At 41.6% G+C, this 16,327-nt stretch overlaps 1 protein-coding gene across 1 annotated transcript in view; it reads left to right on the top strand.

Moving 5' to 3' along the window:
* LOC132384921 (acyl-CoA-binding domain-containing protein 5-like) overlaps window positions 1-16,327 on the top strand; it is a 90,499-nt gene that overhangs the window by 22,560 nt on the left and 51,612 nt on the right. Inside the window, exons 3-5 of the mRNA XM_059956560.1 lie at window positions 5,597-5,717; window positions 8,088-8,172; window positions 11,642-11,762. Of these exons, the coding sequence (XP_059812543.1) occupies window positions 5,597-5,717; window positions 8,088-8,172; window positions 11,642-11,762 (327 nt within the window). The remainder of the gene's footprint in view (window positions 1-5,596; window positions 5,718-8,087; window positions 8,173-11,641; window positions 11,763-16,327) is intronic.

Here is a 16,327-nt window from a genome sequence, read left to right as displayed (position 1 = left end):
ATGTACGTTCCTGAGAACACCTTGTTATCAGTTCACTAAGTAATAGAGGTGTATAATTAATATTGGCCTTGCCAATAATATCCATGTCCTTTGAACACTTTGACTAAATGAATACAGAATAAGAATTAGGTTTATTATCACTGACATGTCATGAAGTGTGTTGTTTTGCAGCAGCAATACAGTGCAATGCATAAAATATTTCCATAAAAATATATGAAAAATAAATAAGTTGTGCAAAAAGAGAGAAAAACACCAGAAAGTGTTTACGGGTTTATGGTCAGTTCAGAAATCTGATGGTGAAGGGGAAGACACTCTTCCTAAACCTCTTTAGAGTTAAAATAAAAACAAAAAAATGGTAGAGGAACCCAACAGGTCAGACAGCAGTTTGGTTTGATGACCTCTCACCTGAATTTACTGGTTTTGGAAATCTAGGTTTTAGTTTTTTTTATTTGAGTGCTGAACATGTCAAGTTTGTAAGGTAGAATCTCTGGGAAGTTGTAGACATTCCTAAATGGAAGAAAATAGCAGGAGAGCGGGGCTGAGAGGGAAATCGGCCAACCATGATGAAATGGTGGAGCAGACTCGATGGGCCAAGTGGCCTAATTCTGCTCCTATACTTATGGCTGTATGGTCTAAAATATACCACTTATAGTATATTGAGGTGGTGCTCAAGGAATCGGACAAGGACCTCCATCTAAGGCCACTGGGAGAACTGTCTCCACTTCCACTTAAATGGAAAGATGGCTTCTGAATTTAGGCAGGTGATGTCACCAAGTTCTGACAAATGGAAATCTGATTGTAGTGCTTCAACCTGTGTTGCGATTTGCAGAGAATGGTGAAGGCAGTGCCCTGAATGGATGTTCGACGAGTAGTTTGTCTTTGACGTTTACGTTGGTCAGCTATAGACATTGTGAGTGCCAAAGGAGGAACACAATTCCGTCTGACATGACTCCATGTGACTGCAGTGAAAGAATATTTTCTCTTTTAAAGCATTTTATTTATATTGTAATAATTAATATTTTCTCTGTGTAAACGACTGGAATTTATGGTACTGTGGCGACCCATTTCCTGGCACATCCGAACCGGCTCACAATTAGCCAGCGTTCCGGCTAAGGGAGATAGCCTACGGGGGTTTGTGAGTACGTGTCTTGTGGAGCATCTGCGCCCACGGGGGGCAGGTTGAGGGAGGCTTAAAAGCAAGGCTGTGTAGTTCGAATAAAGTTATCTTTGACTGCAGTTTACCGACTCCGTGTCGTTATTTTAGCGCTGCGTGTAGCACACCACTACAGTACTCATTAAAACTGACTACTGTAGTTTCTGGCATCTGGATGCAGCAGTTAAATATGGAAATCTCAGTTTTATTAGCAGTGGGTTGTTAGAGAACTTGAGTTTGTATATTATTCTTATGAAAACCATGTTTTAAAAAAACCTTATTGGATGAACTTTACACGAGATTTTTATGATCTACTGATGTCCTAGTTACTGTTGTACACCCTTTCTGGCCTAAATATGGTGGCATTCTGTGTATTTGCTGATTTAAAATTCATTGTATTTTTTTTGAAGTTTGCTGTGTCTTCTCCAACCGTAATCCCACGCATATATCTGAATCTGAGCCTGCAAAATCTTTGAGAGGTACTTTTTTATGTTCATTAATGAGCTCTAATCCTTTGACATGGTAAAATCTGGGCCATTATCAGTTTTGATGGAATCAATTGATCCAGTGAGTTGATGATGTTTAATAATCCTAGAGAAAGCAAACTTTGTTTGAATTCCTTCAGAGGTTTACTTAATTATCAGGTATTCCAACTTGATCATAAGATTCTTAGAAACAACAAAAATATGGATTAAAATGTTTATTTTTATGTTTGTCCATACTGCACTTGGATTTTTCAGAAATTTGTAAAATCAGTTATTTATCAAGCATACACGAGGAAATCTGCAGATGCTGGAAATTTAAACAACACACACAAAATGCTGGTGGAACACAGCAGGCCAGGCAGCATCTATAAGGAGAAGCACTGTCGACGTTTCAGGCCGGGACCCTTCGTCAGGACTAACTGAAAGGAAAGATAGTAAGAGATTTGAAAGTAGTTGGGGGAGGGGGAAATGCAAAATGATAGGAGAAGATCGGAGGGGGTGGGATGAAGCTAAGAGCTGGAAAGGTGATTGGCAAAAGGGATACAGAGCTGGAGAAGGGAAAGGATCTTGGGAAGGAGGCCTCAGGAGAAAGGGCGGGGGGGGGGGGGGGAAGCACCAGAGGGAGATGGAGAACAGGCAGAGTGATGGGCAGAGAGAGAAAAAAAAACAACAAACAACTAAATATGTCAGTGATGGGGTAAGAAGGGGAGGAGGGGCATTAACAAAAGTTAGAGAAGTCAATGTTCATGCCATCAGGTTAGAGGTTACCCAGCCAGTATATAAGGTGTTGTTCCTCCAACCTGAGTTTGGATTCATTTTGGCAGTAGAGGAGGCCATGGATAGACATATCAGAATGGGAATGGGACTTGGAATTAAAATTAAAATGTTAAATGTGGAATTAAAATTAAAATGCCACTGGGAAATCCTGCTTTCTCTGGTGGACCGAGCGTAGGTGTTCAGCAAAACGGTCTCCCAGTCTGCGTCGGGTCTCACCAATATATAAAAGGCCACACCGGGAACACCGGACGCAGTATACCACACCAGCTGACTCACAGGTGAAGTGTCACCTCACCTGGAAGAACTGTCAGGGGCCCTGAATGGTGGTGAGGGAGGAAGTGTAAGAGCAGGTGTAGTACTTGTTCCGCTTACAAAGATAAGTGCCAGGAGGGAGATCGGTGGGAAGGGATGGGGGGGGGGGGGAACGAATGGACAAGGGAGTCGCATAGGGAGCGATCCCTGCGGAAAGCAGAAAGAGGGGGGAGGGAAAGATGTGCTTGGTTGTGGGATCCCGTTGGAGGTGGCAGAAGTTTATCAAGCATTATTAGTAATAATTTGTTGGGATGGAGTAGAATGATTGTTACATGAATGAGTTCTTCATTGGATATTGGTAAAGGACATTAATGGGAAATCACTTGTCCTAAAAATGCAACATTTTCAGAAATAACACCACCTAGGATCAAGACAAGAAGGGAGAAGCTTGCATTTATATAGTGCATTTTGTGTATTGTGGATTGTTGAAAGTCTGATGATTGCTCATGAATTTTGCTGAGGCATTGCCAGGAGCTAGAAGATGACTAATGGGGCAGTGTTACCACCTCTGTATCTCCATCTTCCCAGTTTCTAAGTTGTTTATAATTTTGTATCCATACCAGTTTCTCTCTTGTGGTCATTTTGTGTCAAAGCACTTGTCGAATTTGTGCAATTCTATAATTATTCATTCCAGTCAATTCCACATTGATGACCTCAACGACAGAAAATAAGTGTGCAAATTGCTGAGATACACATGCACTACTTTTCCATTCCAGGGTCTGCACGTTTCTCCTAGTTTAGCTGAAATTTGCATCATTATACAGGTTTCCCCCGCTATCTGAAGGTAGAGCATTCCTATGAAACAGTTCGTAAGCCGGAATGTCGTAAAGTGAAGAAGCAATTAGCATTTATTTATATGTGAAAAATTTGTGAGCGTTCACAGACCCAAAAAATAACCTACCAAATCATGCCAAATAACACAAAACCTAAAATAACAGGAACATATAGTAACAGTAGGAATGATCTGATAAATACACAGCCTATATAATGTAGGAATACTTTTGTACAATTATTGCAGCACTGTCTGCCACAGCGAATATCTCACGCAAGCACTCTCAGCAGCACTCGCGGCAAAAACACACGGTGCAAGCGCTCCCGGCCGAAGCACTCTTTCCAGTAACCTTTAAGCTATGAAGCTACCAAATAACACATAAAAATACACAGCCTATATAAAGTAGAAATAATGTATGTCCAGTGTAGTTTCACTTACCGGAATCGGGAAGACAGTGAGCACACTGATAATGGTGTGTTAGGCTAAGTCGTCGGAGGTTGGGGTGGTGGGAGGTAGAGGAGATTGGGGTGTCATCTCATCATCGTCTGTTTCCAGCAGGGCAGGCAGGTCACCTTCTATGTCTGCCTGCCTTGATGTTGAAGGTCAAGTTTTGTCATCTGCTGTGGCTGATGTAGAAGGCTTGAAAAATGACAGAATGCTTGACTGCTTAGCCTTGTGCATTTTTCTATCATACAGCTCTTTGTAAGCACTCAAACCATCCTGCAAACCTGCCCTAAACCTACATACCCTTTCAAAATTAAAGTCATACTTCCCCGCAATCATTGCAGCATTGTCAATCGCAGCGAAAATCTCACGCAATGGCTTCCTGTTCATTTCCTGGACGTCTTCACTTTTGGGCCGTTCGCTAATGCATTGGGTTTCAATTGTTATCCTTTCCTCTTCATCAGGTTTTCATCTGTCAGTTCTTGGTCATGGGATGCCAAAACCTCTTCAACATCATCTTCGTCAACTTCCACAAACCCTTAGCCAAACTCACTATGTCCTTACTTTGTTCAGCACGATCGAAACACTTAATTATGTCTAGTTTTACGCTGTGTAACACCCTTGCGCGCTCTTTTAGGCTTTTCCGATACCTTAGAACTCATCTTGCTAATGTATGCACAAAATAAATCGACATGATGCTCACAGGCACGTGCTTAAGCAATGCCGGCTAGAATGCAGTTCCGGGGGAGGAGCTTGGCTGCTTTTTTCATAACAGTGAAAACAGGTAACTAAATTCGGTCTTTCGTAACAGCGAGTTGACGTAAAGCAAACGTTCGAAAAACGGGGGACACCTGTAATTAGAAATCTAGTTCCTTGTTACCAACATCGAGTGATGTGAATTGAAAACTTTTGAAACTCAAGTTGCCAAGAATTTGATTTCCAGTTGAAAAGTATTCAACTGGTATCTCCCGCTCTCCGTACTATGAGAGCATTGTCTTGCACTTGTTGCTGGAACTGAATAAAACACTTCACAACCACAGGAGTAACTGTATCAAAATCCACTTTGAAGGATTTGTACTACAATTTGAGCAAATTGATAGAAACTGGGCATGAATTGCCAGCTTTATTGTGCTAGTTGTGCTACAGTTGGTCGCACTCTTGTCTTTGACTCAGTAGGCCCTGTGGGTGGGGAGTAGGGTGCAAGGAGAATGGTAAGATCCAAGTTCCATGTACAGAAATCAAGGCTGACACTCCAGAGTAACACTGCTGGCAGTGTTGTTGCTTAGGTAAGGTAGTTACTGGAAGTGGATGTCAAAGAACACACGACACAAATATAAAGAGAAGCAGGAGTTATCCTAGGTGTCCTGATCAAAGAGTTCTTCAGAAACGAATAAGCTAGTATTATTATATTGTTCTCTGTGGGAGCCATCTGTTCAGGAATTGGCTGCAGCATTCTCTGTACCGAAATAGAAATAAACATGTCCTTCTTTGCACTTTGGGATGCTCTGCAAGGAATGGAAAAGGCACTCTTTAAATTCCAGTATCTCCTTTTACTTTCTTTCATCTGTGAATGGCAGCAGCAAGTGGTTGTGTGAGAATAACATGGAGACCTAAATAAAGTGCGCTATTTTTAATTTGTCTTTCTGTCATCAGGTTCTTACCGCCCATCCCATGAGAAGATGCTGAAGTTTTACAGTTACTACAAACAAGCAACTGTGGGCCCCTGTTGCATCAGCAGGCCTGGATTCTGGGATCCCGTTGGTCGCTTAAAATGGTAACATTTGCCTTGTGTTATCTGTGCAATGCAAGTGAAAGAACTATGATGATTCTTGTCAATGAAGATGTCATGGAGAGTTTGAGCTGGTTTTGGTTACTCTTTTAAATTTAGTAACTCAATGAAACAGAAAATAAATAGAGAGGAATTTCCAGAATGGGTGTGATGAGCCCAACAGTTAGTTTTGTGTATAAGCTTCTCTTTCTAATCATTATAGTTTATTTTTGGATCTACCTCATTTCTATTTAGAAGGTGGCTAGATTGCTGGACAGGATTTATTAATGGCTCAGCTTGCCATCTTTTGGTTGCACGGTCAGCATTGGAGCAGATTCCACACCACATCAGTCGGAGATGAGATATCTTGGCCTTCATTTTGGTGGCAATAATGTTCTAAGATATGACTCCACCTAAATATTTAGTGGCAGCTGGGACCCAGGCCTTACCCATGGTGTCTGGTTCAGTCCCTGTCTGCTGGTGACAAAGAGTTTTTGGTGGTTGAATTTGGTGAAGTACTAGCCAGCAAGCCAAAGTAATGTTGGCAAACTGTATTGTAGCAAGTGTTAGCCCCAATTTTTCCTGTCAAATATTGTTTTCACAAATTTAAACTCACACATTGTCACAGCTGATCAGCATGGAAACCTTGTACCCCAAAACAGGGCACACCCAGAAAAATGCCACAGTATCTCACATATATTTTTGTTTTTCATATTTTTCTCATGATGTTGAAGGAAGCTGGCTCCCAGAGCAATTCCCTCAGTCCCATTCCCTTATTATTTTCCTGTAACCAGCTGTGTTCCTTTGTCAGTCACCTATGGAATGAAGGGAGTGATGTCATCCACTTATGTGACCTGAACTTGCACCAATGAACATCGAGCAGCTCTGAGAGCACAGTGGTCAGGACTTTGGCAAGTTGTCCAAGAATGCTGAGTGGCATGTGTCATGGCTACAATTAAGCTGTGTGGTCTAACTATGCTGCCCAGTACAATAACTAACCCATAAATAGCAGGCCAGTCTAGGCATGAACTGAGACTGAGAAATGAAGATTCATCTAGTCAAGTATGTTACCTAGCTTGGAATTTTCATTCTGTATGAGGCAAGGCAAGAGTTGGAAGATTCAATACTTATTTTTCTTAACTTCTGCTTTTCAATTTTCTTATGTGTCCGTCCACCAAGTTGTATTTCTTGAAGAATATACATCAGTATTCCCAAATCAGCCTCGGTGAAATTTTGCATTGTGTGGGGAAATCTCTGCTCAGTAAGTAAAGCAGAGGCATTGCATGGTGCACTTACATATCTGAAACTTTTTGCAATATTTCCATTATGGCATGTCAACTCTTGACTTTTGGATGGAGCCAGTTCAGCATGGACTAGATGGGGCGAAGGGCCCATTTCTGTGCTGTAGTCTTGCTCTTCCCAGACATCCCAAACTTACTGCAACCAAACACTTGCAACTCTGTCTCGCACTGTGCCCCAAGTATCTTACTGGTTTGCTTTCAGAGGATATGACAGCTTGTTCACCCACCTCCTCACAGATCAGGTGCGAAGCTATAGGCAGCCTCTCAGCTTGCTGCTCATTTTCCCTGACAGCTCAATGAATGTCAGGAACATCTGACTTCAAATTATCCTTTCCTTAAACTCTCTTCACTGTTTTCAGATAAATTTCAAAGATTAACTTGTCTGAAAATACGCTCTAGGATGGTTCCTTACTATGTAGCATGTTTTACCGTCATTATTTCTGCTTTGATATATCACCTTTCTCATTCAACAAATGACTTAACTGAAATTATCAAAACTTCCTCTTCTTTCAGTTAATTTACCTCTTAAGCTCCAAAAACAAATCCTGAAATAGTCCACGTCCTGTCATAACTCAAGATTTTCTCTGTTCAAGTCAGAGTGCTAATATTACCAGTGGTCCTTCTGCGTTGCCCCAGGGCAAAACATGCACCCAGTGATGTCATCCCATCCAGAATACACCGTGTATCAAGAAGTTTAAAAAAAGCATGAATAAATATTAATAATAGCAATCTTCCACAGTGTGGTATCACTCGCTAGATTATTTGATATTTTCTGTGCAATTAAGTAGCATTTTGTGGCACATTAAATTGCAAAACACTTTTGAAAAGATTTGCAAATAAGTATTAAAATGGGGAGTGATTCCCTTTTACAAGTTGTACAACGTAGTGTGCAAGATGGTTGTTTTGCTGAGAGACTGCCGATTTTATAACAACACTCCAGCTCCATTTGCAATGAATGATTCAGTTGTTTGTCACTCCACTGGCAGAGCATCAGTGTCAATTTGATTGGATTCCAGTTCTTAGAATAAGCGAGAGCTGGAACTGAACAGGTGTGTGCATGTGTTGCCTCCCGCAGGGATGCATGGAAAGCTCTGGGGAACATGTCGAAAAAAGAGGCCATGGGAAATTACGTTGAAGAGATAAAAAAAGCAGCTGCAGAGGTAGGTTCTTGAGAACTTGTTTCCAACAGCTCTCTGAGCAAAAGGCAAAATCCCTTTCCTTCCAGTGATGGACATTTAATGTTAATGGACATTTTAAGTCTGTAGCTGGCCTATTCCTATAACCCCTTGATGAAGCATTGCCAGTTCTAGACATTGCAAAATTCTCTTGAGGAGCAGCAGACTGTTGTCATATAGTGTGAAAGAAAGTTTTGCCACAAGTTTAACAGTAGCACAAGGGAGATGTGTGCAGATTTGGTCTGGGTACTTGAATGCCCCCTGTTGGCTGGATAAAGGGTAAACATATATTGCTTCAGCCCAGGATCAGTGACACTGAAGAGCTGGAGAAGCAAGATTACTCTGTGAGAAAAAAATTCATTTAAAAATAATCAATCCCATACATACAGGCTCAAAGCTTGTACAATCAGCTTTTAAAGCAGAAAATGATGACAATTCACAGCATGTTGAAGAAATCCTGTGGCGGGATTGTTAATGGGTTTAGACTGTACTCAATCCATCTCTTCCGCCCACCCTCGGTCTCAGTATGGCTCTCATCTAACTATTCACAGTCACGTGACTCACAGTGACACTGGGGACACAGTACCACAGCTATCTCTTGAAAGGATCAGGCTGCAACTGGCATACATGGTGCAGGCTGAAGCTGTGTCACCATCTCTGTCCCGATGCCTTTTGGCAACTCATTATAATGAAAGATATTTAAGAAATTGATTTCAGTAACTAACATTTTAAATTGAAAGTAGTGAATTTACTTAAACTGCAATATACTATTGTTAATTAGAAATGTGTATAAAAATTAATATAAAAATAAGATAAATTTTTAATTAAGATTGATGATTTCCTTCAAATGAGAATTATGAAATGGAGGGGGCCAGATATGGAGTATAATCAGTTGATTATAGAATGCCCCATGGACTTGCTAAGCCCAAGGATTGGGGAAGAGGTCAGATGTGCACACATCTGGACCCCTTCAGTTCGCCTACCGACACAACCAATCAACAGACGATGCCATAGCTACAGCACTACACCTCTCTCACCTGGAGAAGAGGGATGCTTTTGTGAGAATGCTGTACTACGGTTCAGCATTTAACACCATAATTCCCCCCAGGCTCAACAAGAAGATCAGCAACCACAGTCTGCACCGCGCCTTGTGCAGCTGGATCCTGGACCTCCTGTCAGATTGTCAGCAGGTGGTAAGAGTGGGCTGCTCACCTCTGCCCCTCTGACCCTCAACACAGGAGCTCCTTCCTCTACTCCCTATCCACCCATGACTGTGTTGCTGTGCACAGCTCCAATCGGCTGATCAAATTTGCAGATGACATGATATTGATAGGCCTTATTTCCAGCAACGATGAGAAAGCCTATAGAGAAGTCAATGCCCAGACACAATGGTGCCAAGAAAATGACCTCTTCCGCAATGTTGAAAAAATGAACGGAGACAGGCTAGCCCCTATTGACATGAATGGGACTGTATTTGAGAGGTTTAGTAGTTTCAAGTTCCTCTGTGTACACATCACTGAGGATCTCAGCTGGGCTGTACATACTGGCTGTGTGGTGAAAAAAGCACAACAGCATCTCTTTCACCTCAGACAGCTGAAGAAGTTTGGCATGAGTCCCCAAATCCTCAGGACTTTCTACAGGGGCACCTTTGAGAGTATCCTGCCTGGTATGGGATCTGTACTTCCCTCAATCGCAGGGCACTGCAGAGAGTGGTGCGGACAGCACATCTGTAGATGTGAACTTTCCTCTATTTAGAACATTTACAGCATTTAAAGAAGGCCTGGAAGATCATCAGGGACTCCAGCCACCCCAACTATAAACTGTTTCAGCTGCTTCCGTCTGGCAAACATTAAGGCCAGGACTAACTGGCTCCTGGCTAGCTTCTTTCACCAGGCCATCGGATTTATCAATACATATTGATCTGATTGCATATCTGAATGTACATACATGTATATAAAACAATTATGTACAGTCGGCCCTCCTTAGGCATGGGCAATTGGTTGCTCAAGTCTCTTATTTAACCAGTTTCAGTGTGGTGGTCTTTAGGACCCATCGGAACCCCGGACCTTACTTAATTAACCTGTCTGAGTGTGGTGGTCTTTGGGACCCAGCACAGCTCTGAATCCGCAGTGTTTCTGTTCACGAAAATAATCACGATCACTATTAAAAATAAAGTACGAGTCATAAAGCGATCGGAAAGAGGTGAAACGCTATCGGTCATTGGAAAAGCGTTAGGCTACAGTCGGTCAATGATCGGAACAATTTTAATGGAGCATGTGAAAGGCCCTGCCCCGATGAAAGCTACAATTATTACTAAACAATGCAGTGGTTAAATTATTGAAATACATACATTTCTTAAGTGTTTTATTTGCATAGAAAGGTAAAATATATACTATATACAAAGACAAACGTTTGACTAACTGACGCTAAATAATACTGGATGTACCTGTTCTGACTTCAATTCCGACTTAAAGACGGACTCAGGAATGGTACTCGTGGATAACCCAGGGACTGCCTGTACTTCTAAATCATCTCTAGATTACTTATAATACCTAATACAATGTAAATGCTATGTAAACAGTTGTTATACTGTATTGTTTAAGGAAGAATGACAAGAAAAAATAGTGTGTACATGCTCAAACAACGAGTGCAGGAGAGAGAACCTCCAGGTTTTCCCGATCCGTGGTAGGTTGAATCTGCGCATGCGGAATCCGCAGACAAGGAGGGCCGACTATATACAATCTTAGTGTTTGGGCAATATCCTCCCACAGTTCCCTTCCTTATTGCTTGTATAACATGCAGCATAAAGATTTTAACTCCCTCATGTTGTCAAATGGATGTAAGAAAAAAATTCTAATTCAAATCTGCCCCTGAACGAGCTCCGTATATCATGCTGATGTCCTGACTATAACTAAGTGTCTTCAGAACTACTGCTAGTTATCGAAATCCACCCCATCATCTCAGGTCAGTGACTGTTCTGCAGTGCGTTCAGAGTGCTTGCCTTCTTCAAAGGCACTGAAATGGCCGGAATTCAAGCCTCTAATGTGGTTGGGATGTGCAGTTGTGAGATGGGGAAATTCAAAATTTCAAAGTGTAACTGAAAAGGGTCCTATTAATCGCCTATTGAAAAGCTATAGGCATTTTAAACAAGAACCTTTCCTCAACTACATAGAAATCTGTGAGCAGGTCGAGTATTAATTGCAGGAAGGAGTTGGTAGCTGGTTGTGTGTCCCTGACCGTGGAGGTTGGGATGAGTGGACAGATCCCAAGAAGCATATGGGGAACTAATGGGTGGTTAAGGTGTCTGTTGGTGACTGGGATTCCATTGGAAGTGGGGAAGTGTAGGGTGCGTGGGAGGTAAGGATAGTGGTCTGGGAAGAGTTAGCATACCCAAAGTGTCAAGACCCAATGAGTTAGAAAAATTAATGTCCTCCTCTGAAATCGATTCACTCAGGTCATGGATAAAATGTCAGGGACTGAAAATGCAGAGCAGCATTTCCACCTGTTCGAACCGCTGTACGAAGTTGTTGAGGACATGCCTCGGCCGCCAGGCTTTCCCCTGAAGAAGGCACCAGGTAAGGGTGGGGCAAGGTGGGCTGGGGTGGCACATATTTCCCCTGACTGATGGTGAAGCAGTTTGGATGATAATTTTGGTGTTTGTGCATGGAATCATTGAATGGGCATTCGTTGTCCATCGCTGAACACGGTGCCCTGCTGGGCATTACATCGCACCATCCTATTGACAGATTTGTTTTGTGTCTGCTGTCACGTACAGGCCAGACCAGATAATTTCATGTTTTTTTCCCTCAAGGACATTTGTGAAGTCATCAGTCTGGCTGTTTATACTGATGCTAGCTTTTCATTCCACATTTATCTGATTAAGTTATAGTAGCCCTCTGTTTGATTTCATTAAAGAAATTCTCTTCCACTTCTCTTTCAGCCGAAGTGGGGGAGATTTCATTAATAAAGTCAGACAAATGGCTTGACTTCTTTTCTCTTTCTTTGGCTGAAAGAGAACTGACCTCCTAACTTTTAGTTTCTGGTGCTCATAATTAAACAGTTAGCTGTTGACAGGAATCTGGGAAGCAATGTTTCGTTATCACAATACGGGGCTCACACTTCTGTCCTTGGTGCTAAACTAAACCTTACTTGCAAAGGTTCATGTTTGTGCAGGGAAACTTAATATGATATGTTCTTTTCATTGCACTCACATCCCCTCCTCCCACTTCTTATCAGCTTTCTGCAATTAGCTAACGGTTTCCTCATTGACAAACAGCTCAGAAAACTTATTGAGTAACAGGCACCAAGTGCTAGAGTAGCAAGCAGCACCTATGGAAAGGAATAAACAGTTGGGATTTCGGTCCGAGACCCTTCATCAGGATCTTACTGTGTAAATTATAACTTCACCAATCATCAGCTATCAGTTATCATTAGTAATAATCATCAAATGTTACTTTATTGTGTCAATTACTTAGAATTGCAGAGACTACAGCACAGATTAAAAATAGTTTCTAAGCTAAGGCAAAAATTGGTTCATAGAATGAAATGGAAAAATTAGGGAATAACTCCAGAAAGAAAACCATAGATATAGGAACATGCACAATTTGGGCTAGATAGAGTTGAGACAAACTTTAAATGCCAAATCTATGGTGCAGACCAATTAAAGGCCAATTGGCTCTTGCACTGATAGTGTTCTGCTTACATCCCTATTATCTAACGTTTGGAGGATACCTTACCATTCCAGACTTCCTATTGTGCTCATTTACTTTCCCCTTTTATACATCAGAGTAGTTTGCCCAACCTCCTCCATGCTCTGGTGAGTTTCATCCAATCACAACGATTCCAGGGTAAGGCAGTTCCTCGTGAATTTGCGATTAGATTTATTATTGATTATAGTCTACACAAGTGGCAATACCTTCTTCATACTGCCCAATCAGAACAAAATGAGGCCCCCCCCCCATTACTCCCTTATCATCCCTTCCCCCTGGACTGATACCCCATGTTACCTAGCTCTAACTCCCCAATCATTCCCCTGGCATACTATTGCCTCAGGTTCCCATCTCACCCATCACCCTAAGACCCTGATCAATGTACCCCTTTATGTTCTCTTTCCTCACAAGGTAGTCCCTAATTGTTACTTTATCTACTCTGTTCTCTTTTTATTTTGTGGATCTTTATAAAGTCGCATCCTTTCCATAATGGGGAGTGCACAATAGCTACCCAAACCTTGTGTAATCAACATGATTTTAATACAGTTCCACTATTTTGCAATTCACTTCCTTTGTAAGTGAGTCCCAATGCAGTTTCCCTGTTTATTAACCTTTGTTGCCTCTTTCAGTTAAGTCACATTTTACTGTTCCACCAGAAGCAGTTCTTTGAAAGAGTTGCCCAGTTTTATTCCACGCTGTAGATTCTCATGCAGAATCCTTTCAATTTGTCCTCATTTAAAAAAAAGTGTCCTATTGAAATTCTCCAGAGGATCTGCTTGTACCACTTCCAGTCAGCATATTCCAGTCTTTAAAAAACCTCTATGACGAAATTTCCCTGAAAGGCTATCCAATTTTTTTAACGATATGAACACTAGTTATTGAGGGAAATTGTAGTGCTCCATTAGAGTTGTAGTGCATGGTCATTATAGAGCATACCAAAGACCGTTTTGTCATTGACCTGCTACAGTGGCACTTGTGTCCAAGGTTTTGGATATTTCTGAAAAGTGGTTGAGAGTGAATTCACAGTGAGGCTGGGGTTGAGTGTGTTTAGGAGTGAGAAGACCAGAACTGAGAGGTATAATTCGAGTCTGTGGGATAGTGTTGGGGATTCTTCCAGAGGAGTCCCAGTTGGGGCCTTGGTGGTGAAGTGATTCAGGCAGCTGGATGTCAGTTCTTGTGAATTGTTTGTAAAAAGATGACAGATGTTTCAAATCTAAAATAGACAATGCTAGAAATACTCAGCTTGTCAGGCAGCACCTGTGAGAAGGGGAACAGTTAATCTTTCAAGATGAAGACTTCATCAGAACTGCAATGGAGATAAAAGAAACTTGTTAAGATGTAGGGCAAGGGTTTGGAGGGTGTCTTTGATTAACCCTGCGGATAAGCTGTAAATCTGGTCTGTATGTGTATAGGAGCAATTAGAGAATAAGGACATCTTCAAAAGAAGGTAGAACACATCAGGAGCCAGGGGAATGTGTGGTGAGTTTGGGTTGGGACACCAGGAGAGTTGCAAACAGGGAAGAAGAGGAGTGATCTGGGAGAATGGGGACCTCATTTTATTTTGATCCACATTAAATCACGTCTGCTTCTTTCACTCTGGATCCTCTTAAAGCCTTCATCTATCCTGGTCACTCATTACGATGTTGCCAATGAAAAGAGCAAAGTAGACTTACTCAGAGAGTCAAGCAGCAATTGTAGAGGTTAACTCTTCAGGTCAATAACTCTTGTCAGATGTAAAGCTGGTGATGTGATTCAAGGTTGAAATAAACCGGTGTGAAACAAGACAGAAGTAAAGATCTTTCTTGGGCAATTTGAATGACTAGAAGCAAGTGAAACAGCAAAACCTCAGAGCTTTGATTCATGGGAGCGCAACAAATCCAGCAACTTGTTAACCCTGGTGAATGTGTCTTGACGAAGTATAATACAAACCCCATTTCCAGAAAAGTTGGGATATTTTCCAAAATGCAATAAAAACAAAAATCTGTGATATGTTAATTCACGTGAACCTTTATTTAACTGACAAAAGTACAAAGAAAAGATTTTCAATAGTTTTACTGACCAACTTAATTGTATTTTGTAAATATACACAAATTTAGAATTTGATGGCTGCAACACACTCAACAAAAGTTGGGACAGAGGCATGTTTACCATTGTGTTACATCACCTTTCCTTTTAATAACACTTTGTAATCGTTTTTGAACTGAGGATACTAATTGTAGTAGATTTGCAATTGGAAATTTTGTCCATTCTTGCTTGATTTAAAACTTCAGCTGCTCAACAGTTCGTGGTCTCCGTTGTCTGATTCTCCTCTTCATGATGCGCCATACATTTGCAATAGGAGAATAGATCTGGACTGGCAGCAGGCCAGTCAAGCACACACACTCTGTGTCTACAAAGCCACGCTGTTGAATGTGGTCTGGCATTGTCCTGCTGAAATAAGCATGGACGTCCCGGGAAGAGACGTCGCCTTGATGGCAACATATGTCTCTCTAAAATCCTAATATATGCCTCAGAGTCAATGGTACCTTCACATACATGCAACTCACCCATGCCATGGGCACTGATGCACCCCCATACCATCACAGATGCTGGCTTTTGCACCTTTTGCTGATAACAATCAGGATGGTTGTTTTCATCTTTGGCACGGAGAACTCGACGCCCATTTTTTTTCTGAAAACTAGCTGAAATGTGGACTCATCTGACCACAGCACACAGTTCCACAGTCTTTTGGTCCATCTGAGATGAGCTCGGGCCCAGAGAACTCGCCGGCGTTTCTGCATAGAGTTGATGGATGGCTTCCTCCTTGCATAATACAGTTTCAAGTTGTACTTCTGGATGCAGTGATGGACTGCGTTAAGTGACAATGGTTTTCCGAAGTACTCCCGAGCCCAGGTGGCTATAACTGTCACAGTAGCATGACGGTTTCTTAGGCAGTGCCACCTGAGGGCTCGAAGATCACGCGCATTCAGCAGTGGTTTCGGACCTTGACCTTTACGCACTGAGATGTCTCTGAATCTTTTCACAATATTATGTACTGTAGATGTTGAAAGACCTAAATTCTCTGCAATCTTGTGTTGGGAAATGTTCCATTTGAACTGACTAACAATTCTCTCACAAATTTTGGCACAAAGGGGTGAGCCACGACCCATCCTTGCTTGCAAAGACTGAGCCTTTGATGGATGCTACTTTTATACCCAGTCATGATACCTCTCCTGCTACCAATTAGCCTGCTTAATGTGGAGTCTTCCAAACCGGTGTTACTTGAATATTCTGTGCACTTTTCAATCTTATTTTAACTCTGTCCCAACTTTTGTTGAGTGTGTTGCAGCCATAAAATTCTAAATTTGGGAATATTTACAAAATACAATTAAGTTGGTCAGTAAAACTATTGAAAATCTTTTCTTTGTACTTTTGTCAGTTAAATAAGGGTT

The sequence above is a fragment of the Hypanus sabinus genome, chromosome X1 (genome assembly GCF_030144855.1).
Source record: "Hypanus sabinus isolate sHypSab1 chromosome X1, sHypSab1.hap1, whole genome shotgun sequence".
In the NCBI taxonomy this organism is placed as follows: Eukaryota; Metazoa; Chordata; class Chondrichthyes; order Myliobatiformes; family Dasyatidae; genus Hypanus; species Hypanus sabinus.
The sequence above is the reverse complement of the archived record's forward strand: the minus strand, read 5'-3'. Positions and strand labels throughout refer to the sequence as shown.